The 27,115-nt window shown below is 44.4% G+C and overlaps 1 protein-coding gene across 2 annotated transcripts in view; it reads right to left on the minus strand.

The window, feature by feature from the left end:
• Positions 1–7,366: 7,366 nt before the first annotated feature.
• Positions 7,367–27,115, minus strand: part of MOCS1 (molybdenum cofactor synthesis 1) — a 320,779-nt gene continuing 301,030 nt past the window's right edge. For both annotated transcript variants that reach the window (XM_069236336.1, XM_069236337.1), the window contains exon 11: positions 7,367–11,076. In XM_069236336.1, the coding sequence (XP_069092437.1) occupies positions 10,223–11,076 (854 nt within the window). In that variant the 3' untranslated portion in view covers positions 7,367–10,222. The remainder of the gene's footprint in view (positions 11,077–27,115) is intronic.

Here is a 27,115-nt window from a genome sequence, read left to right on the forward strand (position 1 = left end):
TCCGTTGGTGCGATCTCTTCTGGTGATCTTGTATCCGTCAGGGGTGGCGATGGTGATGTCAGGGGCCGAGGAGTCGTTCCACCAGGTTTCGGTTAGGAAGGCCACGTCTGGGGCGGTGGTGTCGAGCAGGTCCCAGAGCTCTATGGCGTGTTTTCGTGCGGAGCGTGTGTTGAGGAGGATGCAGTGCAGGTGGTTGGTGTTGGTTGTTGCTGGCTTCGTTGTTCTGTTGCAGGAGAAGTTGCAGGTGCGGCAGGAAAAAGGTCCTTTGGTGTGCTTCAGGCTGGCCTGGAAGCACTCTGTGGAGGGGCCAGGTTTGAGGGCGAGGAGTTCGCTGGCCGAGTAACGAAGGCATGGGGTGCGGGGGGCGCGAGGACCAGGGGGGGTGGCGCTGGGCGCGGTCCAGGCACGGACAGGCGCAGACTGGCGCGCCTCTGGTGCGCCAGCGGCGCGGACGCGCAGCACCAGCCATTAAGAAGGGAGGGCGGAGGGGGGAGGGAGGAGCAGCTGGGAGGCGGGAGGGAGCAGCGAATGGGGGCGCGAGGGGGGCGGGGCCGCAGGGAGGCAGCGGCAGGGAGAGAACTGCAAGGGGGAGCGCCCAAGGGGCGAAAAACAAGAAAACAAGGCACAAAAGAGTCGGGCACAATTTGAAAAACAGTCACAGAAATACACTAATGGCACAAAATACAATCGGGGTACAGCAATCAGAGGGGCACAACGGGGGCAGAAGCGCAAGGAGGCAAGGCGCTAAAAAATAGGAAAAAACACTTACAAGACGGCGAAAAGCGGCACACGGGTCAAGTGAGGCTTACCAGGGCCTCGAACACGCTAGCAGCAGCGTGGGCGGGGGTCAGGGGCATGAGACAGCTGGGTGGTGCTGCGGACGTGGGGGGCGAGCTCTAGACCTAAAGCAGGTCAGGTCCTCTGTGAGGACATTTGTCCTATTCTCTGCACTCAGGAGTTACAGAGCTAGTGCCTCTGCAGCCTTCACTATGAGTTTATGAAGAGACATCACCTCAGGCCTGTATGTTGATTCCCCTATGGTCTACTGCATCTTCCCAGAGTGTCCTAATGAACAACCAAAGCGTTAACATTCTGCATTTATGACAAACCTCTTGGCACAGCTGAAGCCATCATAGAAATGATGGTTAGTGCCCTAGAAAGCTAAAATGAGGTAAAGCAAGTAGAAGGTGTCAGGGGCAGTAGAACAACCACAGAAGGCAGGAAGGAGGGGCATGCACACGGATAAGGAAGGGCAGGGGGCAGCAAGCCGACAACAGAGGGCAAGGCGTTATGGGCAGGGCAGCAAGCTGACCCTGAAGGGCAGTTGGAAGAGGCAGGGACAAGTGCAATGTGAACAGGAAGCAGGTGAAAAGGGGGCAGGGGCAGCACACAGACCACGGAGGGCAAGCGGAGATCAGCAGGGACAGCACAAAGGACTAAGGAGGGCAGAAGGAATGGGGCAAGGTTACGCAGATGGAGAACAGTGGGCAGGGTATGGGAGGAGTGCAGGGGCAGCAACTTGATGACTATTCACGGCAAGCTGACCATGGAGGGCAGGAGGGAGACGGCAGGGGCATGCAGCTGAATGGGGCAGACCATCCGCAGGGGAAGGGCTGGGCCTGGGACAACCCTCCACACTGAACATGGCCAAATGCTGTGCTGTTGACTGAATGTGATCAAACCCCCTGCTTACCCCAAGTTTCTTACAGTGTTTTGCAGGACTTGTGAACCCCCAAGTCCTGTAATACATTTATCTTCATGTTGCAACCAGCCAATCACTGCTCTCAGTCCTATGGGACCGTCCAGACAATCAGAATGCTTTACTTTGCATCTTTGCAGGGCTCCTGCAGCAATAGATGAATAAGTTACTTACTTTTGGTAACATCTTATTTGGTACAGACTCTATCTAGTTGCAGACTCTTTACCTTAGAATAATCTCCGGGCGTCATAGTGGATCTGGAAACTTTGAGCATTAACTCTGTGCTCCGGTAAGTGGTGTCATTCGGGTATGTGTCAGCAGCGTCTGCACCAAACATGACAGACGTGGTGTCTATATGCACACCACCCCAGTGTGATGACATAACTTTTTTCGTGACCTTTCCACGCCAGAAGTGCGGAGCCACAAAGATTGCTGATGTACCAGATTGCAGACACTACAGACCTCAAAAGGGTTACTCTAGAGCAGAGGTCTTCAAACTGGGGGGCGGGTCCCCCTAGGGGAACCTCAAGTGGTCCCGGGGGGGCGCCAGACTCTAGCCAAAAGAAGCATTATACAGATAACAGGCCTTTGTTTTAAGCAAAAGCATGTTACTGCATTTTAAAAAGGTAACAGTACGTAACAGCAATGTTTAAGCAGCTCTAGACATATTTAAACATTGGCATCTTCATAAAATAATTGTGAAAAATACTGGAGGGGGGCCCAATGATTTTTCTTTTTCAACTGGGGGGGCGCACAGCATTAACAAGTTTGGAGACCTCTGCTCTAGAGGGAGAAGTTTATGTGCAGAGTGGGGAGAGTGGGAGGATCGGGAAGAAATCTGTGGTTAGATAGAGTCTCTATCAGATAAGGTGTTACTAAAGGAAAGTAATGTGTTCATTTGACTTTTAGCCGCAGGTTCCATCCCTGACAACAGATACCCAAGCAATACCTCTCCGGAGCTGGGTCTCTGAGCAGATTTAGACCAAGAAGTCCTGGAGGACAGAACAGGGAAAGTGCCTATCACAACAGACCGGACTGTCCAGGCAGCAGTTCTTGGTGAATATGTTCAGAGACATGCACATTGCATCCTGAAAGATGTCCAGGACAAGGACTCCGCGAGCTCTGCAGTGGTAGTAGTTTTGGCAGAATATGCATGCAGGTCCTCAGGGGGTTGCTTCTTGAACAGTGCGTAGGAGATTTCATGCAGAGTGCTGCAGGTAGTGTCTCTGGGCAGGAAGGACGGGAACGTACAAGTCAGTGTCCTGCAATTCCAACGCTACCATCCAGTCTCCAGGGTCTCGGGCAGACAGAACCTGAGCTAAGGTGAGCATCTTTAATTTCCCCTTCTCCAGGAAGAAACTGAGAGGATGCAGATCTAAAATAAGGCGGAGGCCTCCCTCCTTCTTGGGCCTCAGAAAGTAACAGGAATAGCAACCATGACTAACTTCTGATGCCCAAAAAAATAAAAAGGGGCAACCCTGTAACTCTAGTAACCTGGGTCAGTAGATGCGAAACAGAACAGTGGTTCCCTGCGGGGGAAGACACAATGCTTAGACTTGCTAGGCCAAATAATTCACATTCATGGTCAGCTCAAATTAATTTTAACATACAGTTTAATTTGATTTATCAAATGATAAAGAAAATTATACTAAAGCAGGTGCTCCAAATCTGGCGCAATGAAAGTGCAAGTTGACATCAGTGAGACAGATGAGCATAAGTGCTGTACAGAAGAAAATCTGTATATATATGGTAGGCACATTAATAGCTGGGGGTTGATGGAATTAATCTTTGTGAGACTACAACTGAAAGTACATAGAGACTAAAATGATCCTTAAGAACAGTCCACAAGTACAACTGTCGACGTTTCAACCCTTTTATAAACAATTTCTCAGGGTCATCACCAGGACAAATAAGAGAGCAGTAGCACCCAGAGCGGCAAAAGACCCGCGATGTGGAGTATGAATCAGGAAAAAGAGTTGTGTGTCACTCGGTCCAGTAGGTATCAGTCATAGGAACAAGTCACCCGAGTCGCTGGGGACATATGCCCTTGGGAGGGGAACGCACTGTCTGAGGATCAGTGCAAGCGGGCTTCGCAAAACAAACAATCGTATAACATATTACATCATTCATGACATGTTAGATGACATCACTGATAATATCATAGAATCATTGTAACACCTTCCTGTAGGGTTCCTGGGCTTGAAGCAGGCTCAGTAAACAGATATGGAACTGATACAGAAGGGGCCGTTTAACCTGTGATGGACACATTCACAACAGGAGTCACCCATCAACACAAAAAGGACCGGGGAATAAATAACAGCAAAAACCAATGTCCTAAAAGGTATCAATCAAAAGAACAGTTATAATCTCAATTACCATATAGAAATCATTTGTATAATCATAAAGACAAAAGACTAAGAACCAAAGCAGCACTATTTCTGAGCATCTCACACACTCTGGGCACTTTTTCAATGCTTCTTGAACTTTAAAAAAATCTATTATTTAAATATATTGTTACAACTTTGGGCCCTACTTCTTTCCTCTTTTTGCATTCGTGGTTATACAAATAGTTTCTAAATTGTATTGAGTTTATACCTGTTCTTTTGAATGATACCTTTAGGATACGTTTTTTTTGTACTTGTAATGCAGACTTTTCTATGTATTTTAGCCCCTTTAAAAGTACACTATGCCTCAAATAATCAGAAACCCACGCCTCCCCTCCCACCCTCACATTTGTAACCCTCTGGCTCATGCCTGCATTACCATCCTAGTGTTCTTTTACTTCAGCCTGCTCTCCAGGAAAGGCTTCAAATTCAACAGCTCATATTTCAAGAAAACAGCATACAGGAGCGCCTCACTTGTCTTCAGTACAAAACGTTAGCTCTCGCCATATATTAGAACTCTGGTGATGCTGCACCTGTTTTCTAGGGAGCTGACTGACAGACTGTTGCTGGTGTTTGAAGTACATATGTGACACTGCAGGTCAGAATGTTTTACTGAAACGGAAACGGAGGAGGAAGATATCTGAGAACTCATAGAACATGTGATCTCCTTTTAGCTTTCTAGAGCACTAACTATCATTTCAATGACAAAAGGAAACCCCTCATTTCTTTATTTACTGCAGAATATGATAAAGATTTTATATAATGACATTAGTTTTACAGCTTCAATTTCATCCAGATGTTCAGGTGTGCCAGAAGTTTGTCATGAATTGGGAATGTTAGCACTCTGCTCATTTGAACTTAGAAGAAAAGCCACAGTTGATGACAAGGGTATTACCTGACAGGCAGCTGCCGTTTCAGTCTGCATCTCAGAATGTCTGACTGACATGGATGAGAAAGATATTTGAGAACTCATACAAAATGTGTCATCATTTTAGCTTTCTAGAGCATTTAACATAATTTCGATGACAAAATGAAACCCTGATTTTTGCCTGTATCTAAATAAAATGCTTTCAGTTTTACAGCTTTGTTTCCACCAAGATGGATTCAGCTGTGCCACAGGTTTGCCATCCATACAGAATGTTAGTGCTCTAGTTGTTCACTAAAACACAGCGGGAAGCTGTAGTAGAACACTGGGGAATCAGCTGACCGGCTGCTCATGTTAGAAGTACATTTTTACTCTGAATTTCAGACTTAAGTCTCTCTTAGCTGAGAGAGATAGTGTGAACGTATAAAAAATGCACCCCCATTTTGGTTTCTGGAGAACCTTACTCAACCTCTATGAGAAAATCATGAGAGAAAACAGTTTTCTTCCTCAAATATGGTTCATCAAATCACGGCAGAGTATCAGCATTTTTCACAGAGTAAAATCACCATAGAACACACCACAATTCTCAGAATCACTATGGTACCTTCAACAAATGATTTACATTGTGATTAAGATCTGTTATCACCTTTTTTATGTGCTCCTTTTTGGGACTCAAAAAATGTTTGTGACATGCATTTCAATGGGGACCATGTCCTCGAGCCCTGTAAGGACTGTCATAACAAGAGTCCACGTTGTGGCCAGCTAATAAACGGGGGTTCCTTTGGCCCCTTAGGGTCAGGGTGTGCTCGCCACTTACCGTTATATTTTTTCCTAATTCATTTTCAGAACGCCAAGGCCATGTCCTGAGGCCTGTAATGGCTGCCACATTATATTTCTCAGGCTGTGGGCAGCCAATCATGATTGACTAGTCCCCTTTAAATGAACCAATCAGAGCATATCTAGACACAAACAGTCTAGGTACGTCTAGCTTTTTAACCATTCATGACCAACCCAAGCGCATTCTTACACTTTAAATTCTCGAAAAATGGCTGTACGGATTTACACCAAATCACAAAGAACACGCTACTGAGTAAAGTTCTAGCTTTTCCGTTCAGTTAGTTTTTTTTCAGTAGCTGCAAAAGAAGCTTCTTATAGAAATTAACATAGGAAATCAATGTTCTGAGACACCCCCTCCTTTTTCTTTGCCCCCACTAGACTGTTCGGAGTAAAAGTTTCCAGGGAAGAGCCGTGGTGGATGAATTTCTTTTGTGTAGTTTTGTGAAAAATTGTCAACTAGTTCTCAATGTATTATTGGTGAAAGAAAAAAAAAAGCAGTCTTCCTATGGACATGCTGGCATAATTATAACTACTCAGTGGGAGCTGCCACAGTGTAATATAAAATGTTGGGCTATGGCACGCAGGATGTTAACGGCCACGTAAGGAGATTCACCCCCACCAGCTGTTCCGAGACAATTCTTGCTAAAATCACTCATATTCAGTTTCTGTGGACACTCGCATACGAGGGATGCAGAGTACGAACTACACATTTTCATTGAAAAAAATAAAATTACTTTCAGCAATAACTCCCCAGCGAGGGCAAGAAAGTTCTGCTCTCACAGGATTTACTCCATACAATGTACAAAATCAGAACTCAAACAATTTTGAAGGTCCTCCAAAGCTCTGAAGTTGTTTCTACTCAAACAAAAGTAAAAGTGCAGCATAAGGGATTACTAGCACTTTTGAAAAACATTAATCATTATGACATGAGCACCTGTGCAGGCAAAAACTCTTAGCAAAAATCAGCCCAGTCATTCTGGGCAACATTTTCCAAGTTAAGTCACTCATTTTGTATGTGAGGATCTGCTACACATTGAATGTGACTCAGGGAAGCCAGCCATCGCAGGCGATGCCCAGAGCCAGTAGTAAGGATCTCCTGAGGAGAAGGCATTCTTTTGTGTTGCAGAAAGACCTTGGAGGAGATTGGCAGTACTAGAAGTAGAGATAGAAAAAATATTTTTCTAACACAGTAAAATTCCATTTTGATTTGTTTCCTCTATTTATTGATAGAGATTTCATTGTAAGTTTGAAATTATGAGTAGGCCGGTTTGTTTGACAGACCACCAGAAAAGGGATGCATTTCTACGTGGAATGTGATGTGCCAGTACTTGAAATGCTGAAGGGGTTATTGGAGATTTAGAGTGTGGCTACACCAGACAATTGTATAATAAATTGGATGATCTTGAGCTAAGGACAACCCTGCTATCCTACATTGTGCAGTTCTCATGCTACAGAGGATTGTATCATCTTTTTAAACAGTTAAATTGAAGTGAAAAAGGCATATCTGATAGCACATTTCTATTTAAGTATTTAAAAAACACATAGCTGCGTACATACATTGAGTCACCCAAAATAAAGACAGACCATAGACCATATGTTTTTATTATAAATGCATCAAAAATATCAACTAAAGTTGTGCGTTTATATTCATACACTCCAGTTACAATTTCCAGTGAGGTGTAGTTTTTACCATTTTTCATACCCTGCATATGCATATCTAAAATAAATTTGCTAAGTGCCATCACCAGAGGGCTTAAGTGCATATAAAAATGTCATTTACAAAATTCAAACGCATGCATTCCATCATAATCCCATTTATTAACAAAAGTATTAGAGGGCACAGAGGGAGGCATGGATAATATCTGAAACTCTGATAACCAAAAGCCATTTCATATGGACGAGTTGGTCTACAAAACATGTCTCTATAGCTGCTCCTAGAATTGTGCTTCTACTCTTAATTAATTGTATTGCCTTACACTCTAAAAGGACAACTGGGACCTAAATAATATGTGTCATTAATTCATATAATATCAAATAGAAAACATAAGCAAGGAAAAAGTTCGTACTTCAATTGAGCATGCATTGAAACTCCTAGGTACTCCTGGTACCTTTAAATGAAGCATGTGGGATAATAGATTGCTTAGTTTGGTAAAGTTGGAAAGCTCTAAACGTAGGACTTGATGAATTCCAAACACACACTGTGCATCCAAAAACCTTCAAGTGACGTTTACGGTGACTCTCGCTCTTTGTGCGAGATTCCTTTCGATATCTGGTTTGTAGGTTCTTGGCGCCCAATGTTGGACTGGAAACTGCTTCTGAAAACTGTTGCTCAGTAGAGGAAGTAACTTACTAATACATGTGGTAACATGGCCAAGACGACTACCCTTACTCTGGTGTACCCTACCAAGGTCTCTCGGGATGGAGTCTGTCGTAAACGTGCCCCGACGGTAGAGGCTGGCGAAAAGGTGCTGAAAATAGAACTGTAGGAAAAAAGTCAAAGTGAGAAAAATACAGGAGAGCACCATTGGGGAGGGACCTGTAGGTAAATCAACTTCTTGGGACTTTTTGGATGAATTCTGCATTGTTCCTAGTGGAAGTATTAAAAGGGAAGTATCTGAAGAACGCACATGGACGAGTCCACAGTCCCTACAGGTCTCTCAGCCGCAGACAACTGGACAAAGCTGCCATGGCTTCTGTGCAGTGTGCATCGATATCAGCATAAGGAAAGGACACAAGCAAAAAGATGGCTGCAAGTAATAATCAATTTCATAATTTCACATAATGAAAAATTGCCCAGAGCAACAAGAGGTCTCTCGATCTATCCAGTTAGAAGGCAATCAATACATAAAAGTGGCTGAAGAGACACAGAGGTGCAGGAAAACAATGCAGTAAGATAAAACTTCATCGCTCATAGAGAATTTAGTAAACCAGTATGGACAACGTAAGAACACATAAGAAGAATTGTGTCCTGATGAAGAGGTGAGCACGACTCAGAGGCACTAAAGGATATGAAGCTTGCAAATACAACTCCAGGAAGTGACAGCAGACAGAAACACAATCTTCTAAGATAACAGTTTAGGCCAAAAGGAGGCAAGTGCTTCAGCTGACCTTAAGATAAGGCACAAGAGGATCAAGTCTGATACTTTTAAGTTGTAACTCTGTGGCACTCTATCTGACACCGCAACTGAACTAAAATAAACTGTGGCCAGGAAGCCCCATAAACCATGCACTAGAAGCCAAGAATTACAATTATCATCAGTAAGGTTCACACTGGGGCTGCCAGTGGGATTTGAAGTTAGGTGGTGCAGCTTCTCACATTAAACCAATGTTTTGGTGCCTCACTTCTTGAAAGAGTCCATGTATTTCAGAGCGCGTCTACAAGCAAAAACTCATGGACGGTGGCCGACAGCCATGTAAAAAAAAATTACAGGGATGCTTTCTGGTGCACTGTGTGCTTATGCTTACTGTGTTCATCTGAGAAGTGGCGAACCATGCATCAATGGAAAAAACATGCCACTCTAGAGACATATTTTCCTTTTCAGTTTGATGGGAGGGGAACTGATTCTGCAGCCAAATTATTCGACTAGTTGGGTCAGCGAAACACCTCAGGGCTACAATGAAATTCTGTCTCTGACTCTAGGTCACAAATCAATCAGAATATATCCTTGAGCCAATGAGATAGCCGATGTTCTCGCTTCTCATCAAAGCCAGTGCCATCTTTGCGATGAAACTCACTCACTGGATCAGTCTGCAGAGAAACAAAGGACTGAAGGTGCAAGGCGTCTACTGTCCAGACCATAGTGGATGCACAGAGGCGGGAAGTAGGGAGCCTGTTTCTACTGCTGTAAAGGACGTATTGCCTCTATCTAGCATCCTTGACAAGCTCACTGTTGGTGAAGCGCCTGTAAATTTCAGTGTGTGCATCTAATCAATTCAAAAGGTACTAGCCAATCACCCCTACTTACAAAAAAAGCTTGGCACAGCTAACTAAACATGCATGAGATGGTGCGTAGTGTGGAGCTGGTCCGCTTCTTATTCCCTTGTAATGCAACATGGAAATCTAAGCGAGGTAAGTAATGTCTGTGGCGACAACTTTTCAAAATTGGTTAGGCATGTACATCGTTCAACCCACCTTTATCGGATGTACCTTTCAAGAATACCCATCGCTAACCACATTATTTGTTACATTTTGAAAGTTATAATCCTGTCCACAAAATGCTAAGCTGTTGACAAATGAGATGAACTGAACTGGGTTTTTGGGGAGGGGGGACTGCACAGACCAGTTAAAGTAGAATTCACTGAGCCCAAAGGCAGCACTTTAACTAGAGATGATGCCACCCTGCAGACCTGGCGGAGGAGAAGCGAACTCATGCGTACCTAGTTGTGGGTTAACAAGGTCTGTCCCTCTGGGGAAGCAGAATGGAGGTTCCGGATAGATCATGAGCGCATATAGTCGCCTCTCTGTCCCCCTGTCTTGCTGAGCAGTTTCACCTCTTCAATAACTATGTCATGCGTGACTGCCTTGCACATATCATACACAGTCAGAGCCGTTACACTGGCGGCCACCAGGGCCTCCATCTCTACTCCAGTCTTACCCTCCGAGCGGCACAGCGCCTCAATCACCACCGCGCACCGGGTGGCGTCAAGCTTCAGGGTGACATCCACCTTGTGCAAGGGGACAATGTGGCACAGGGGTATGAGCTGGCTGGTGAGTTTAGCCCCCTGTATGCCAGCCACCTGTGCAACCGAGAGCACGTCACCTTTCTTCAGCTGGTTGTGTTGCACCATTTCAAAAGCCTTGGGCCCCAAGACGACAACGGCGGTGGCAACGGCTGTCCTCAGAGACACAGGTTTATCGCCTACATCCACCATGGCGGCTTTTCCTTCAGAGTTGATGTGTGTCAGATGGTTGGACGGACTGTGCGTGCTGGACCACCGCTTCGCACCAGCAGGGACAGTTTTGATGTGTCTCCTTGATAGGACCCCACCCATCTTTTTATGGAAACTCCCCCTGGGTATTGCACTGGTGTGATGAAAAGAAGACAAGCTTTTCTTAAGGCACTTTAGGACTGAGCCATGGCTCAAGCAGTAATGTCTTTTTTGTGACTGCCCAATTGCTCCATGCGGCATCTCCTGCAGCAGAGAAGGTGGCAAGCTGACCAGTCGTGGAAACCCATTCTTATGCCATTTGCGCAAGCTTGATCTCAACAGGGTCGCTATGCGATCGGGTCCTTGCTTCGGTTGTTTCCAAGTTTGTAGTTTCGATAGTGGTGTGCTTGGAAACCAAGATGCTGGATAGGACAAAACATACGAAGAATACATTTACCCATTATGTTATTATTATATATTTTTTTATATATTTTGGTATCAAGCTTTTCAGAAAAAAATACATGGAATCACTAACATTAATGAAAATGTCACTTACCCAGTGTACATCTGTTCGTGGCATCAGTCGCAGTAGATTCGCATGTTCTGCAATAGCTCGCCATCTGGTGTTGGGCCGGAGTGTTACAAGTTGTTTTTCTTCGAAGAAGTCTTTCGAGTCACGGGACCGAGTGACTCCTCCTTTTGTCTCCATTGCGCATGGGCGTCGACTCCATCCTCGATTGTTTTTCCCCGCAGAGGGTGAGGTAGGAGTTGAATTGTAGTAATAGTGCCCATGCAATGGAGTGACTAAGTATGCACTTATTTAAGGTTGAGATGATACATATATAAATAATTGAAGGTAACTTCCAAACTGCTACAGGCTCCCGGGGAGGCGGGTGGGCACATGCGAATCTACTGCGACTGATGCCACGAACAGATGTACACTGGGTAAGTGACATTTTCAGTTCGATGGCATCTGTCGCTGTAGATACGCATGTTCTGCAATAGACTAGTAAGCAGTTATTTCCCCAAAAGCGGTGGATCAGCCTGTAGGAGTGGAAGTAGTCTGAAATAATGTCCTTAATACAGCTTGACCTACTGTGGCTTGTTGTGCGGATAACACGTCTACACAGTAGTGCTTGGTGAATGTGTGAGGCGTAGACCATGTGGCTGCCTTACATATTTCTTGCATTGGGATGTTTCCTAGAAAGGCCATGGTAGCACCTTTCTTTCTGGTTGAGTGTGCCCTTGGTGTAATGGGCAGCTGTCGTTTAGCTTTAAGGTAGCAGATTTGGATGCATTTAACTATCCATTTGGCTATACCTTGTTTTGAAATTGGGTTTCCTGCATGAGGTTTTTGAAATGCAATAAAGAGTTGTTTAGTCTTTCTGATGTTCTTTGTTCTGTCAATGTAATACATTAATGCTCTTTTGACATCTAATGTATGTAGTGCCCTTTCAGCTACGGTATCTGGCTGTGGAAAGAACACCGGAAGTTCCACTGTTTGATTTAGATGGAACGGTGAAATAACCTTTGGCAAAAATTTAGGATTGGTCCTTAGGACGACTTTATTTTTGTGTAGTTGTATAAAAGGTTCCTGTATAGTAAACGCCTGAATCTCGCTTACTCTTCTCAGGGAAGTAATGGCGATGAGAAATGCCACCTTCCAGGTTAGGAACTGTATGTCGCAGGAGTGCATGGGTTCAAAAGGTGGACCCATAAGTCTAGTTAGGACAACATTTAGGTTCCATGAAGGAACAGGTAGTGTTCTTGGTGGTATAATTCTCCTAAGGCCCTCCATGAATGCTTTAATGACTGGTATTTTATATAGGGAAGTTGAATAGGTAGTCTGCAGGTATGCAGATATTGCTGCAAGGTGAATCTTAATGGAAGAGAAAGCTAGGTTAGATTTTTGTAAGTGAAGCAAGTAACCCACTACATGTTCTGGAGTTGTGTGTAATGGTTGTATTTGATTAATATGGCAGTAGCAAACAAACCTCTTCCATTTACTTGCATAGCAGTGCCTGGTGGATGGCCTTCTTGCTTGTTTTATGACTTCCATACATTCTTGGGTAAGTTGTAAGTGCCCGAATTCTAGGATTTCAGGAGCCAGATTGCTAGATTCAGCGATGCTGGATCTGGGTGTCTGATCTTTTGGTTGTGCTGTGTCAACAGATCTGGCCTGTTGGGCAATTTGATGCAGGGTACCACTGATAGGTCTAGCAGCGTTGTGTACCAGGGTTGCCTTGCCCAAGTTGGTGCTATCAATATGAGTTTGAGTTTGCTTTGACTGAGTTTGTTTACCAGGTAAGGAAGGAGAGGGAGAGGAGGAAAAGCGTAAGCAAATATCCCTGACCAGTTCATCCATAGGGCATTGCCTTGGGATTGTTTGTGTGGGTATCTGGATGCGAAGTTTTGGCATTTTGCGTTCTCCCTTGTCGCAAACAAGTCTATCTGAGGTGTTCCCCAGAGTTTGAAATAAGTGTTCAGTATTTGGGGGTGAATTTCCCATTCGTGGACCTGTTGGTGATCTCGAGAGAGATTGTCTGCGAGTTGATTTTGTATCCCTGGTATAAACTGTGCAATTAGGCGAATTTGGTTGTGAATTGCCCAATGCCAAATTTTTTGTGCTAACATGCTTAACTGCGTGGAGTGCGTCCCTCCCTGCTTGTTTAGATAATACATTGTTGTCATGTTGTCTGTTTTGACGAGAATGTATTTGTGAACTATTATTGGTTGGAAAGCTTTTAGTGCTTGAAAAACTGCAAGAAGTTCTAGGTGATTGATATGTAGTTTTGTTTGATGTACGTTCCATTGTCCTTGTATGCTGTGTTGATCGAGGTGTGCTCCCCACCCTGTCATGGAAGCATCTGTTGTTATTACGTATTGTGGCACTGGGTCTTGGAAAGGCCGCCCCTTGTTTAAATTTATGTTGTTCCACCACAGAAGCGAGAGGTAAGTTTGGCGGTCTATTAACACCAGATCTAGAAGGTGACCCTGTGCTTGAGACCACTGTGATGCTAGGCATTGTTGTAAGGGCCTCATGTGCAGTCTTGCGTTTGGGACAATGGCTATGCATGATGACATCATGCCTAGGAGTTGTAATACCATCTTTGCTTGTATCTTTTGTGTTGGATACATGCGTTGTATGATGGTGTTGAAATTTTGAATTCTTTGTGGACTTGGAGTGGCTACTCCTTTTGATGTGTCTATTATGGCTCCCAGGTATTGTTGTACCTTGCGTGGCCGAATCTTGGATTTTGTGAAATTGACGGTGAACCCTAGTTTGAAGAGGGTTTGTATGATATGATTTGTGTGATTTGAGCACTCTATTAACGAATGGGCCTTGATTAGCCAGTCGTCTAGATATGGGAACACATGTATTTGCTGCCTTCTGATGTGTGCAGCGACTACCGCTAGACATTTGGTAAAGACTCTTGGTGCGGTTGTTAATCCGAAAGGCAGTACCTTGAATTGGTAATGTATTCCTTTGAATACAAACCTTAGGTATTTCCTGTGCGATGGGTGAATTGGTATATGGAAATAAGCATCCTTGAGGTCTAAAGTTGCCATGTAGTCGTGCAGCTTTAGCAATGGCAATACTTCTTGTAGTGTGACCATGTGGAAGTGGTCTGATTTGATGAAAGTGTTGACTACTCTGAGGTCTAGGATTGGTCTCAGTGTTTTGTCCTTCTTTGGTATCAGAAAGTACAGTGAGTAAACTCCTGTGTTTATTTGTGTGTTTGGCACTAATTCGATTGCATTCTTTTGCAATAGTGCCTGCACTTCTATCTCTAGGAGATTGGAATGGTGTGTTGTTAAATTTTGTGCTTTTGGTGGTATGTTTGGAGGGAACTGTAGAAATTCTATGCAGTAACCATGTTGGATAATTGCTAGAACCCAAGTGTCTGTAGTGATTTTCTCCCATGCTCTGTAATAATGACCTATTCGTCCCCCCACTGGTGTTGTGTGGAGGGGGTGAGTGACATGTGAGTCACTGTTTAGTAGTAGGGGTTTTGGGGCTTTGGAATCTTCCTCTATTTCTAGGGAATTGCCCTCCTCTATATTGTCCCCGAAAACCTCCTCTATACTGTCCTTGGTAACTGGACGGTGTGGCTTGTGAGGTGCTGGCTTGTGTGCTTTGACCCCGAAACCCCCCTCGAAAGGGCGTTTTACGGAATGAGCTGTAATTCCCTCTGCTCTGCGGGGAGTAGAGTGCGCCCATGGCTTTGGCAGTGTCCGTATCTTTTTTGAGTTTCTCAATCGCTGTGTCCACTTCTGGACCGAACAGTTCTTTTTCATTAAAAGGCATATTGAGAACTGCTTGTTGAATCTCTGGTTTAAATCCAGACGTTCGGAGCCATGCATGCCTTCTGATAGTTACAGATGTATTAATTGTCCGTGCAGCTGTATCTGCAGCGTCCATGGAGGAGCGGATCTGGTTGTTGGAGATGGCCTGTCCCTCCTCAACCACTTGTTTTGCCCTATTTTGGAAGTCTTTGGGCAGATGTTCAATGAGATGTTGCATCTCGTCCCAGTGGGCTCTGTCATAGCGCGCAAGTAGTGCCTGGGAGTTCGCGATGCGCCACTGGTTTGCAGCTTGTGCTGCGACTCTTTTACCAGCTGCATCAAACTTGCGGCTTTGTTTATCTGGGGGTGGTGCATCTCCAGATGTGTGAGAGTTGGCCCTTTTCCTAGCTGCTCCTACAACAACAGAGTCTGGTGGCAGCTGTGTTGTGATGAAAGCCGGGTCTGTAGGAGGCGGCTTATACTTTTTTTCCACCCTTGGTGTGATTGCCCTACTTTTGACCGGGTCCTTAAATATGTCTTTTGCGTGCCGGAGCATACCAGGGAGCATAGGCAGGCTTTGGTAGGAGCTGTGGGTGGAGGAGAGTGTGTTGAACAGGAAATCATCCTCGACCTGTTCTGAGTGGAGGCTTACGTTGTGAAATTGTGCTGCTCTAGCCACCACCTGAGAGTACGCGGTGCTGTCTTCTGGTGGAGATGGTTTTGTAGGGTATGCCTCTGGGCTGTTATCTGACACTGGGGCGTCGTATAGGTCCCATGCGTCCTGGTCTTGGTCACCCTGGCTCATGGTGGTGTGAGCTGGGGAGTGTGATGGCGTTTGTGCTGGTGAAACGTTAATCACGGGCGGAGGAGAGGGTGGTGGTGTAACTCTTTTCACCACTTTTGGTTGTGGTACTTGTTCCGCCTGGAACTCCAACCTTCTCTTTCTCCTAATGGGGGGAAGGGTGCTTATTTTTCCTGTCCCCTGCTGAATGAAGATACGCTTTTGCGTATGGTCCGCATCAGTTGCTTGTAGCTCTTCCTCAAACCTATGCTTCTGCATTTGGGAGGTTAGCGAGTGCTCTTCTGTATAAGAGCCTGAAGCTGGGTCGCTTGCAGTTTGTTTCGGCGTCGAAACTGTGTCTGCGTGTTTTTTCGGCTCCGAGGTGACTTTTTTCCTTTTCGGTGCCGAAACCTCTCGGCGTCGATCTGTTTCGGTGCTGCTGTCTCGGCGTCGAGCCGTGTCCACACCGGCATCTCGGTGTCGAGGCTTGTCTCCAGCACTTTCTCGGTCCCGAGAAGGCTGCGTGCCGGTGTCTCGACCGGAGTCGGACGATCTCGGCACTGTTTGGGCCTTTTTCGGTGCCGACGGTCGGTCACCGATTTTATGGGTTGAGCCATGGCCTGGTGGCAGTGGCGTCCCCTGGGCCTTGTAAATGTTTCTTTGTGTGGTTTTCGACGTCTTACTCACGGTTTGTGTATCGTCGAATCCTTCGGAGTCTGAGTCTTGGATCGAGAAGGTACCTTCCTCTTCCTGTTCCTCGAACTCCCGTTGGGCTGTCGGTGCGGACGCCATTTGAAGTCTTCTGGCTCGACGGTCTCGGAGTGTTTTTCGGGACCGGAACGCACGACAGGCCTCGCAGGTGTCTTCGCTGTGCTCAGGTGACAGGCACAGGTTGCAGACCAAGTGTTGGTCTGTGTAGGGGTATTTATTGTGGCATTTGGGGCAGAAACGGAACGGGGTCCGTTCCATCGGCGTTCCTCAGCACGCGGTCGGGCCGACCAGGCCCCGACGGAGGATCGAAAAACTACCCCGAAGGGCACCGGAGCTCTTCGATCTTCGATGCGGTGTTGAATCTAAGTACGCCGATCCCGAACGCAACAATACCGACGAAAATCTTCCGAAATTAACTATTTTTTCCGTTCCGAAACTCGGAGCGACAGGAACACGTCCGAACCCGATGGCGGAAAAAAAACAATCGAGGATGGAGTCGACGCCCATGCGCAATGGAGACAAAAGGAGGAGTCACTCGGTCCCGTGACTCGAAAGACTTCTTCGAAGAAAAACAACTTGTAACACTCCGGCCCAACACCAGATGGCGAGCTATTGCAGAACATGCGTATCTACAGCGACAGATGCCATCGAACATATGATTTTAGTCACGGAGCACAATGAAAACATTGCAAAGTCAACACAAAGATTTACAAATTTGACTTTAAAAGGCAAGAAACGACCATTAAGAGCAGAGACTTTTCAGACACCCAGGAGCAGTCCAAGGAAGCCCCCTCTAAATACATCTCCAACGCTGAGCACTCACCACCAGGCACTTCCATTCTAGGGCCACATGCTTAGAATTCATGTGGATCATCGCTCTAACGTAGGTGTCTGCAGGCGAGGTCTGCCTCCCCCCCCCCAATACAAAATCAACTCTAGCTACTGTACAAACTCAAAGTGGGAAAACATTAGCTCCAGCTGCCGTACAAACTCCAAGTAGAAAAACATTAGCTCTAGGTACTGTACCAACTCAAAGAGGAAAAATCAGCTCTAGCTACTGTACCAACTCAAAGTGGAAAAAACAGCTCTAGCTTCTGTGCAAACTCAAAGTGAAAAAAACAGCTCTAGCTTCTGTGCAAACTCAAAGTGAAAAAAATCAGCTTTAGCTACTGTACCAACTCAAGGTAGAAAGAAATCAGCTCTAGCTACTGTAACAACTCAACTCTAGCTAGTATACAAACTCAAAGAGGAAAAATCAGCTCTAGCTACTGTAACAACTCAACTCTAGCTAGTATACAAACGGAAAGAGGAAACATCAGCTCTATCTACGGTAACAACTCAGCTTTAGCTAGTAAACAAACTGAAATAGGAAACATCAGCTCTATCTACTATAACAACTCAGTTCTAGCTAGTATACAAACTCAAAGAGTAAAAATCAGCTCTAGCTACTGTAACAACTCAGCTCTAGCTAGTATACAAACTGAAAGAGGAAAAATCAGCTCTAGCTACTGTAACAACTCAACTCTAGCTAGTATACAAACTAACAGAGGAAACATCAGCTCTATCTACTGTAACAACTCAGCTCTAGCTAGTATATAAACTCAAAGAGGAACCATCAGCTCTATCTACTGTAACAACTCAGCTCTAGCTAGTATACAAACTCAAAGAGGAACTGTAGGAGGCTGGACTGGCTTGTAGTGAGTACCAAGGGGTACTTGCACCTTGCACCAGGCCCAGTTATCCCTTATTAGTGTATAGGGTGTCTAGCAGCTTAGGCTGATAGATAATGGTAGCTTAGCAGAGCAGCTTAGGCTGAACTAGGAGACGTGTGAAGCTACTACAGTACCACTTAGTGTCATATGCACAATATCATAAGAAAACACAATACACAGTTATACTAAAAATAAAGGTACTTTATTTTTATGACAATATGCCAAAGTATCTTAGAGTGTACCCTCAGTGAGAGGATAGGAAATATACACAAGATATATATACACAATAGCAAAAATATGCAGTATAGTCTTAGAAAACAGTGCAAACAATGTATAGTTACAATAGGATGCAATGGGGAAACATAGGGATAGGGGCAACACAAACCATATACTCCACAAGTGGAATGCGAACCACGAATGGACCCCAAACCTATGTGACCTTGTAGAGGGTCGCTGGGACTATTAGAAAATAGTGAGAGTTAGAAAAATAACCCTCCCCAAGACCCTGAAAAGTGAGTGCAAAGTGCACTAAAGTTCCCCTAAGGACAAAAGAGTCGTGTTAGAGGAATAATGCAGGAAAGACACAAACCAGCAATGCAACAACTGTGGATTTCCAATCTAGGGTACCTGTGGAACAAGGGGACCAAGTCCAAAAGTCACAAGCAAGTCGGAGATGGGCAGATGCCCAGGAAATGCCAGCTGCGGGTGCAAAGAAGCTTCGACTGGACAGAAGAAGCTGAGGTTTCTGCAGGAACGAAAAGGGCTAGAGACTTCCCCTTTGGTGGACGGATCCCTCTCGCCTTGGAGAGTCGTGCAGAAGTGTTTTCCCGCCGAAAGGACGCCAACAAGCCTTGCTACACGCAAATCGTGTGGTTGGCGTTTTTGGACGCTGCTGGGGCCCAGGAGGGACCAGGAGGTCGCAAATTGGACCTGCAGGGAGAGGGGACGTCGAGCAAGACAAAGAGCCCTCACTGAAGCAGGTAGCACCCGGAGAAGTGTCAGAAACAGGCACTACGAGGATGCGTGAAACGGTGCTCGCCGAAGTTGCACAAAGGAGTCCCACGTCGCCGGAGACCAACTTAGAAAGTCGTGCAATGCAGGTTAGAGTGCCGTGGACCCAGGCTTGGCTGTGCACAAAGGATTTCCGCCGGAAGTGCACAGGGGCCGGAGTAGCTGCAAAGTCGCGGTTCCCAGCAATGCAGCCCAGCGAGGTGAGGCAAGGACTTACCTCCACCAAACTTGGGCTGAAGAGTCACTGGACTGTGGGGGTCACTTGGACAGAGTCGCTGGATTCGAGGGACCTCGCTCGTCGTGCTGAGAGGAGACCCAAGGGACCGTAATGCAGCTTTTTGGTGCCTGCGGTTGCAGGGGGAAGATTCCGTCGACCCACGGGAGATTTCTTCGGAGCTTCTGGTGCAGAGAGGAGGCAGGCTACCCCCACAGCATGCACAAGCAGGAAAACAGTCGAGAAGGCGGCAGGATCAGCGTTACAGAGTTGCAGTAGTCGTCTTTGCTACTATGTTGCAGGTTTGCAGGCTTCCAGCGCGGTCAGCGGTCGTTTCCTTATCAGAAGGTGAAGAGGGAGATGCAGAGGAACTCGGATGAGCTCTTGCATTCGTTATCTAAAGTTTCCCCAGAGACAGAGACCCTAAATAGCCAGAAAAGAGGGTTTGGCTACCTAGGAGAGAGGAAAGGCTACTAACACCTGAAGGAGCCTATCAGCAGGAGTCTCTGACGTCACCTGGTGGCACTGGCCACTCAGAGCAGTCCAGTGTGCCAGCAGCACCTCTGTTTCCAAGATGGCAGAGGTCTGGAGCACACTGGAGGAGCTCTGGACACCTCCCAGGGGAGGTGCAGGTCAGGGGAGTGGTCACTCCCCTTTCCTTTGTCCAGTTTCGCGCCAGAGCAGGGGCTAAGGGGTCCCTGAACCGGTGTAGACTGGCTTATGCAGAATTGGGCACATCTGTGCCCAACAAAGCATTTCCAGAGGCTGGGGGAGGCTACTCCTCCCCTGCCTTCACACCATTTTCCAAAGGGAGAGGGTGTCACACCCTCTCTCAGAGGAAGTTCTTTGTTCTGCCATCCTGGGCCAGGCCTGGCTGGACCCCAGGAGGGCAGCTGCCTGTCTGAGGGGTTGGCAGCAGCAGCAGCTGCAGTGAAACCCCAGGAAGGGCAGTCTGGCAGTACCAGGGTCTGTGCTACAGACCACTGGGATCATGGAATTGTACCAACAATGCCAGGATGGCATAGAGGGGGCAATTCCATGATCATAGACATGTTACATGGCCATATTCGGAGTTACCATGGTGAAGCTACACATAGGTAGTGACCTATATGTAGTGCACGCGTGTAATGGTGTCCCCGCACTCACAAAGGTCAGTGAATTGGCTCTGAACAATGTGGGGGCACCTTGGCTAGTGCCAGGGTGCCCTCACACTAAGTAACTTTGCACCTCACCTTTACCAGGTAAAGGTTAGACATATAGGTGACTTATAAGTTACTTAAGTGCAGTGTAAAATGGCTGTGAAATAACGTGGACGTTATTTCACTCAGGCTGCAGTGGCAGGCCTGTGTAAGAATTGTCAGAGCTCCCTATGGGTGGCAAAAGAAATGCTGCAGCCCATAGGGATCTCCTGGAACCCCAATACCCTGGGTACCTCAGTACCATATACTAGGGAATTATAAGGGTGTTCCAGTAAGCCAATGTAAATTGGTAAAAATGGTCACTAGCCTGTCAGTGACAATTTGGAAAGAAATGAGAGAGCATAACCACTGAGGTTCTGATTAGCAGAGCCTCAGTGAGACAGTTAGTCACTACACAGGTAACACATTCAGGCACACTTATGAGCACTGGGGCCCTGGGTTACCAGGGTTCCAGTGACACATACAACTAAAACAACATATATACAGTGAAAAATGGGGGTAACATGCCAGGCAAGATGGTACTTTCCTACAGGAACCATCAGCTCTATCTACTGTAACAACTCAGCTCTAGCTAGTATACAAACTCAAAGAGGAAAAATCAGCTCTAGCTACTGTACCAACTCAGCTCTAGCTAGTATACAAACTCAAAGAGGAAAAATCAGCTCTATCTACTGTAACAACTCAGCTCTAGCTAGTATACAAACCGAAAGAGGAAAAATCAGCTCTAGCTACTGTAACAACTCAACTCTAGCTAGTATACAAACTAAAAGAGGAACCATCAGCTCTATCTACTGTAACAACTCAGCTCTAGCTAGTATACAAACTCAAAGAGGAAACATCAGCTCTATCTACTGTAACAACTCAGCTCTAGCTAGTAAACAAACTCAAAGAGGAAAAATCAGCTCTAGCTACTGTAACAACTCAACTCTAGCTAGTATACAAAATCAAAGAGGAAAAATCAGCTCTAGCTACTGTAACAACCCAACTGTAGCTAGAAAACAAACTAAAAGAGGAAACATCAGCTCTATCTACTGTAACAACTCAGCTCTAGCTAGTATACAAACTAAAAGAGGAAGCATCAGCTCTATCTACTGTAACAACTCAGCTCTAGCTAGTATACAAACTGAAAGAGGAAAAATCAGCTCTAGCTACTGTACCAACTCAGCTCTAGCTAGTATACAAACTCAAAGAGGAAAAATCAGCTCTAGCTACTGTAACAACTCAGCTCTAGCTAGTATACAAACTCAAAGAGGAAAAATCAGCTCTATCTACTGTAACAACTCAGCTCTAGCTAGTATACAAACCGAAAGAGGAAAAATCAGCTCTAGCTACTGTAACAACTCAACTCTAGCTAGTATACAAACTAAAAGAGGAACCATCAGCTCTATCTACTGTAACAACTCAGCTCTAGCTAGTATACAAACTCAAAGAGGAAACATCAGCTCTATCTACTGTAACAACTCAGCTCTAGCTAGTATACAAACTCAAAGAGGAACCATCAGCTCTATCTACTGTAACAACTCAGCTCTAGCTAGTATACAAACTCAAAGAGGAAAAATCAGCTCTAGCTACAGTAACAACTCAGCTCTAGCTAGTATACAAACTCAAAGAAGAAACATCAGCTCTATCTACTGTAACAACTCAGCTCTAGCTAGTAAACAAACTCAAAGAGGAAAAATCAGCTCTAGCTACTGTAACAACTCAACTCTAGCTAGTATACAAACTCAAAGAGGAAAAATGAGCTCTAGTTACTGTACCAACTCAGCTCAGGCTAGTGTACAAACTGAAAGAGGAAACATCAGCTCTATCTACTGTAACAACTCAGCTCTAGCTAGTATACAAACTCAAAGAGGAAACATCAGCTCTATCTACTGTAACAACTCAGCTCTAGCTAGTATACAAACTCAAAGAGGAAAAATCAGCTCTAGCTACTGTAACAACTCAGCTCTAGCTAGTATACAAACTCAAAGAGGAAAAATGAACTCTATCTACTGTAACAACTCAGCTCTAGCTAGTATACAAACTGAAAGAGGAAAAATCAGCTCTAGCTACTGTAACAACTCAACTCTAGCTAGTATACAAACTAAAAGAGGAAACATCAGCTCTATCTACTGTAACAACTCAGCTCTAGCTAGTATACAAACTCAAAGAGGAAAAATCAGCTCTAGCTACTGTAACAACCCAGCTCTAGCTAGTATACAAACTGAGAGAGGACAAATCAGCTCTAGCTACTGTACCAACTCAGCTCTAGCTAGTATACAAACTCAAAGAGGAAAAATCAGCTCTAGCTACTGTAACAACTCAGCTCTAGCTAGTATACAAACTCAAAGAGGAAAAATCAGCTCTATCTACTGTAACAACTCAGCTCTAGCTAGTATACAAACTCAAAGAGGAACAATCAGCTCTAGCTACTGTAACAACTCAACTCTAGCTAGTATACAAACTCAAAGAGGAAAAATCAGCTCTAGCTACAGTAACAACTCAGCTCTAGCTAGTATACAAACTCAAAGAGGAAACATCAGCTCTATCTACTGTAACAACTCAACTCTAGCTAGTATACAAACTCAAAGAGGAAAAATGAGCTCTAGCTACTGTACCAACTCAGCTCAGGCTAGTGTACAAACTGAAAGAGGAAAAATCAGCTCTATCTACTGTAACAACTCAGCTCTAGCTAGTATACAAACTCAAAGAGGAAAAATCAGCTCTAGCTACTGTAACAACCCAACTCTAGCTAGTATACAAACGGAAAGAGGAAACATCAGCTCTAGCTACTGTAACAACTCAGCTCTAGCTAGTATATAAACTCAGAGAGGACAAATCAGCTCTAGCTACTGTAACAACTCAGCTCTAGCTAGTATACAAACTCAAAGAGGAAAAATCAGCTCTAGCTACTGTAACAACTCAGCTCTAGCTAGTATACAAACTCAAAGAGGAAAAATCAGCTCTAGCTACTGTAACAACTCAACTCTAGCTAGTATACAAACTAAAAGAGGAACCATCAGCTCTATCTACTGTAACAACTCAGCTCTAGCTAGTATACAAACTCAAAGAGGAAACATCAGCTCTATCTACTGTAACAACTCAGCTCTAGCTAGTATACAAACTCAAAGAGGAAAAATGAGCTCTAGCTAATGTAACAACTCAGCTCTAGCTAGTATACAAACTGAGAGAGGACAAATCAGCTCTAGCTACTGTACCAACTCAGCTCTAGCTAGTGTACAAACTCAAAGAGGAAAAATCAGCTCTAGCTACTGTAACAACTCAGCTCTCGCTAGTGTACAAACTGAAAGAGGAAACATCAGCTCTATCTACTGTAACAACTCAGCTCTAGCTAGTGTACAAACTGAAAGAGGAAACATCAGCTCTATCTACTGTAACAACTCAGCTCTAGCTAGTATACAAACTCAAAGAGGAAAAATCAGCTCTAGCTACTGTAACAACTCAGCTCTAGCTAGTATACAAACTCAAAGAGGAAAAATCAGCTCTAGCTACTGTAACAACTCAGCTCTAGCTAGTATACAAACTCAAAGAGGAAAAATCAGCTCTAGCTACTGTAACAACTCAGCTCTAGCTAGTATACAAACTGAAAGAGGAAACATCAGCTCTATCTACTGTAACAACTCGTCTCTAGCTAGTATACAAACTGAAAGAGGACAAATCAGCTCTAGCTACTGTAACAACTCAGCTCTAGCTAGTATACAAACTGAAAGAGGAAAAATCAGCTCTAGCTACTGTAACAACTCAACTCTAGCTAGTATACAAACTAAAAGAGGAAACATCAGCTCTATCTAGTGTAACAACTCAGCTCTAGCTAGTATACAAACTCAAAGAGGAACCATCAGCTCTATCTACTGTAACAACTCAGCTCTAGCTAGTATACAAACTCAAAGAGGAAAAATCAGCTCTAGCTACACTAACAACTCAACTCTAGCTAGTATACAAACTGAGAGAGGACAAATCAGCTCTAGCTACTGTACCAACTCAGCTCTAGCTAGTATACAAACTCAAAGAGGAAAAGTCAGCTCTAGCTACTGTAACAACTCAGCTCTAGCTAGTATACAAACTCAAAGAGGAAAAATCTGCTCTATCTACTGTAACAACTCAGCTCTAGCTAGTATACAAACTCAAAGAGGAAAAATCAGCTCTATCTACTGTAACAACTCAGCTCTAGCTAGTATACAAACCGAAAGAGGAAAAATCAGCTCTAGCTACTGTAACAACTCAACTCTAGCTAGTATACAAACTAAAACAGGAACCATCAGCTCTATCTACTGTAACAACTCAGCTCTAGCTAGTATACAAACTCAAAGAGGAAAAATCAGCTCTATCTACTGTAACAACTCAGCTCTAGCTAGTATACAAACCGAAAGAGGAAAAATCAGCTCTAGCTACTGTAACAACTCAACTCTAGCTAGTATACAAACTAAAACAGGAACCATCAGCTCTATCTACTGTAACAACTCAGCTCTAGCTAGTATACAAACTCAAAGAGGAAACATCAGCTCTATCTACTGTAACAACTCAGCTCTAGCTAGTAAACAAACTCAAAGAGGAAAAATCAGCTCTAGCTACTGTAACAACTCAACTCTAGCTAGTATACAAACTAAAAGAGGAAACATCAGCTCTATCTACTGTAACAACTCAGCTCTAGCTAGTATACAAACTCAAAGAGGAAAAATCAGCTCTAGCTACTGAAACAACTCAGCTCTAGCTAGTATACAAACTGAGAGAGGACAAATCAGCTCTAGCTACTGTACCAACTCAGCTCTAGCTAGTATACAAACTCAAAGAGGAAACATCAGCTCTATCTACTGTAACAACTCAGCTCTAACTAGTGTACAAACTCAAAGAGGAAAAATCAGCTCTAGCTACTGTACCAACTCAGCTCTAGCTAGTATACAAACTCAAAGAGGAAAAATCAGCTCTAGCTACTGTAACAATTCAGCTCTAGCTAGTATACAAACTCAAAGAGGAAAAATCAGCTCTATCTACTGTAACAACTCAGCTCTAGCTAGTATACAAACTCAAAGAGGAAAAATCAGCTCTATCTACTGTAACAACTCAGCTCTAGCTAGTATACAAACTCAAAGAGGAACCATCAGCTCTAGCTACTGTAACAACTCAACTCTAGCTAGTATACAAACTCAAAGAGGAAAAATCAGCTCTAGCTACAGTAACAACTCAGCTCTAGCTAGTATACAAACTCAAAGAGGAAACATCAGCTCTATCTACTGTAACAACTCAACTCTAGCTAGTATACAAACTCAAAGAGGAAAAATGAGCTCTAGCTACTGTACCAACTCAGCTCAGGCTAGTGTACAAACTGAAAGAGGAAAAATCAGCTCTATCTACTGTAACAACTCAGCTCTAGCTAGTATACAAACTCAAAGAGGAAAAATCAGCTCTAGCTACTGTAACAACCCAAATCTAGCTAGTATACAAACGGAAAGAGGAAACATCAGCTCTAGCTACTGTAACAACTCAGCTCTAGCTAGTATATAAACTCAGAGAGGACAAATCAGCTCTAGCTACTGTAACAACTCAGCTCTAGCTAGTATACAAACTCAAAGAGGAAAAATCAGCTCTAGCTACTGTAACAACTCAGCTCTAGCTAGTATACAAACTCAAAGAGGAAAAATCAGCTCTAGCTACTGTAACAACTCAACTCTAGCTAGTATACAAACTAAAAGAGGAACCATCAGCTCTATCTACTGTAACAACTCAGCTCTAGCTAGTATACAAACTCAAAGAGGAAAAATCAGCTCTATCTACTGTAACAACTCAGCTCTAGCTAGTATACAAACCGAAAGAGGAAAAATCAGCTCTAGCTACTGTAACAACTCAACTCTAGCTAGTATACAAACTAAAACAGGAACCATCAGCTCTATCTACTGTAACAACTCAGCTCTAGCTAGTATACAAACTCAAAGAGGAAACATCAGCTCTATCTACTGTAACAACTCAGCTCTAGCTAGTAAACAAACTCAAAGAGGAAAAATCAGCTCTAGCTACTGTAACAACTCAACTCTAGCTAGTATACAAACTAAAAGAGGAAACATCAGCTCTATCTACTGTAACAACTCAGCTCTAGCTAGTATACAAACTCAAAGAGGAAAAATCAGCTCTAGCTACTGTAACAACTCAGCTCTAGCTAGTATACAAACTGAGAGAGGACAAATCAGCTCTAGCTACTGTACCAACTCAGCTCTAGCTAGTATACAAACTCAAAGAGGAAACATCAGCTCTATCTACTGTAACAACTCAGCTCTAACTAGTGTACAAACTCAGAGGAAAAATCAGCTCTAGCTACTGTACCAACTCAGCTCTAGCTAGTATACAAACTCAAAGAGGAAAAATCAGCTCTAGCTACTGTAACAACTCAGCTCTAGCTAGTATACAAACTCAAAGAGGAAAAATCAGCTCTATCTACTGTAACAACTCAGCTCTAGCTAGTATACAAACTCAAAGAGGAAAAATCAGCTCTATCTACTGTAACAACTCAGCTCTAGCTAGTATACAAACTCAAAGAGGAACCATCAGCTCTAG

The sequence above is a fragment of the Pleurodeles waltl genome, chromosome 5 (assembly GCF_031143425.1).
Source record: "Pleurodeles waltl isolate 20211129_DDA chromosome 5, aPleWal1.hap1.20221129, whole genome shotgun sequence".
NCBI classification, from domain to species: domain Eukaryota; kingdom Metazoa; phylum Chordata; class Amphibia; order Caudata; family Salamandridae; genus Pleurodeles; species Pleurodeles waltl.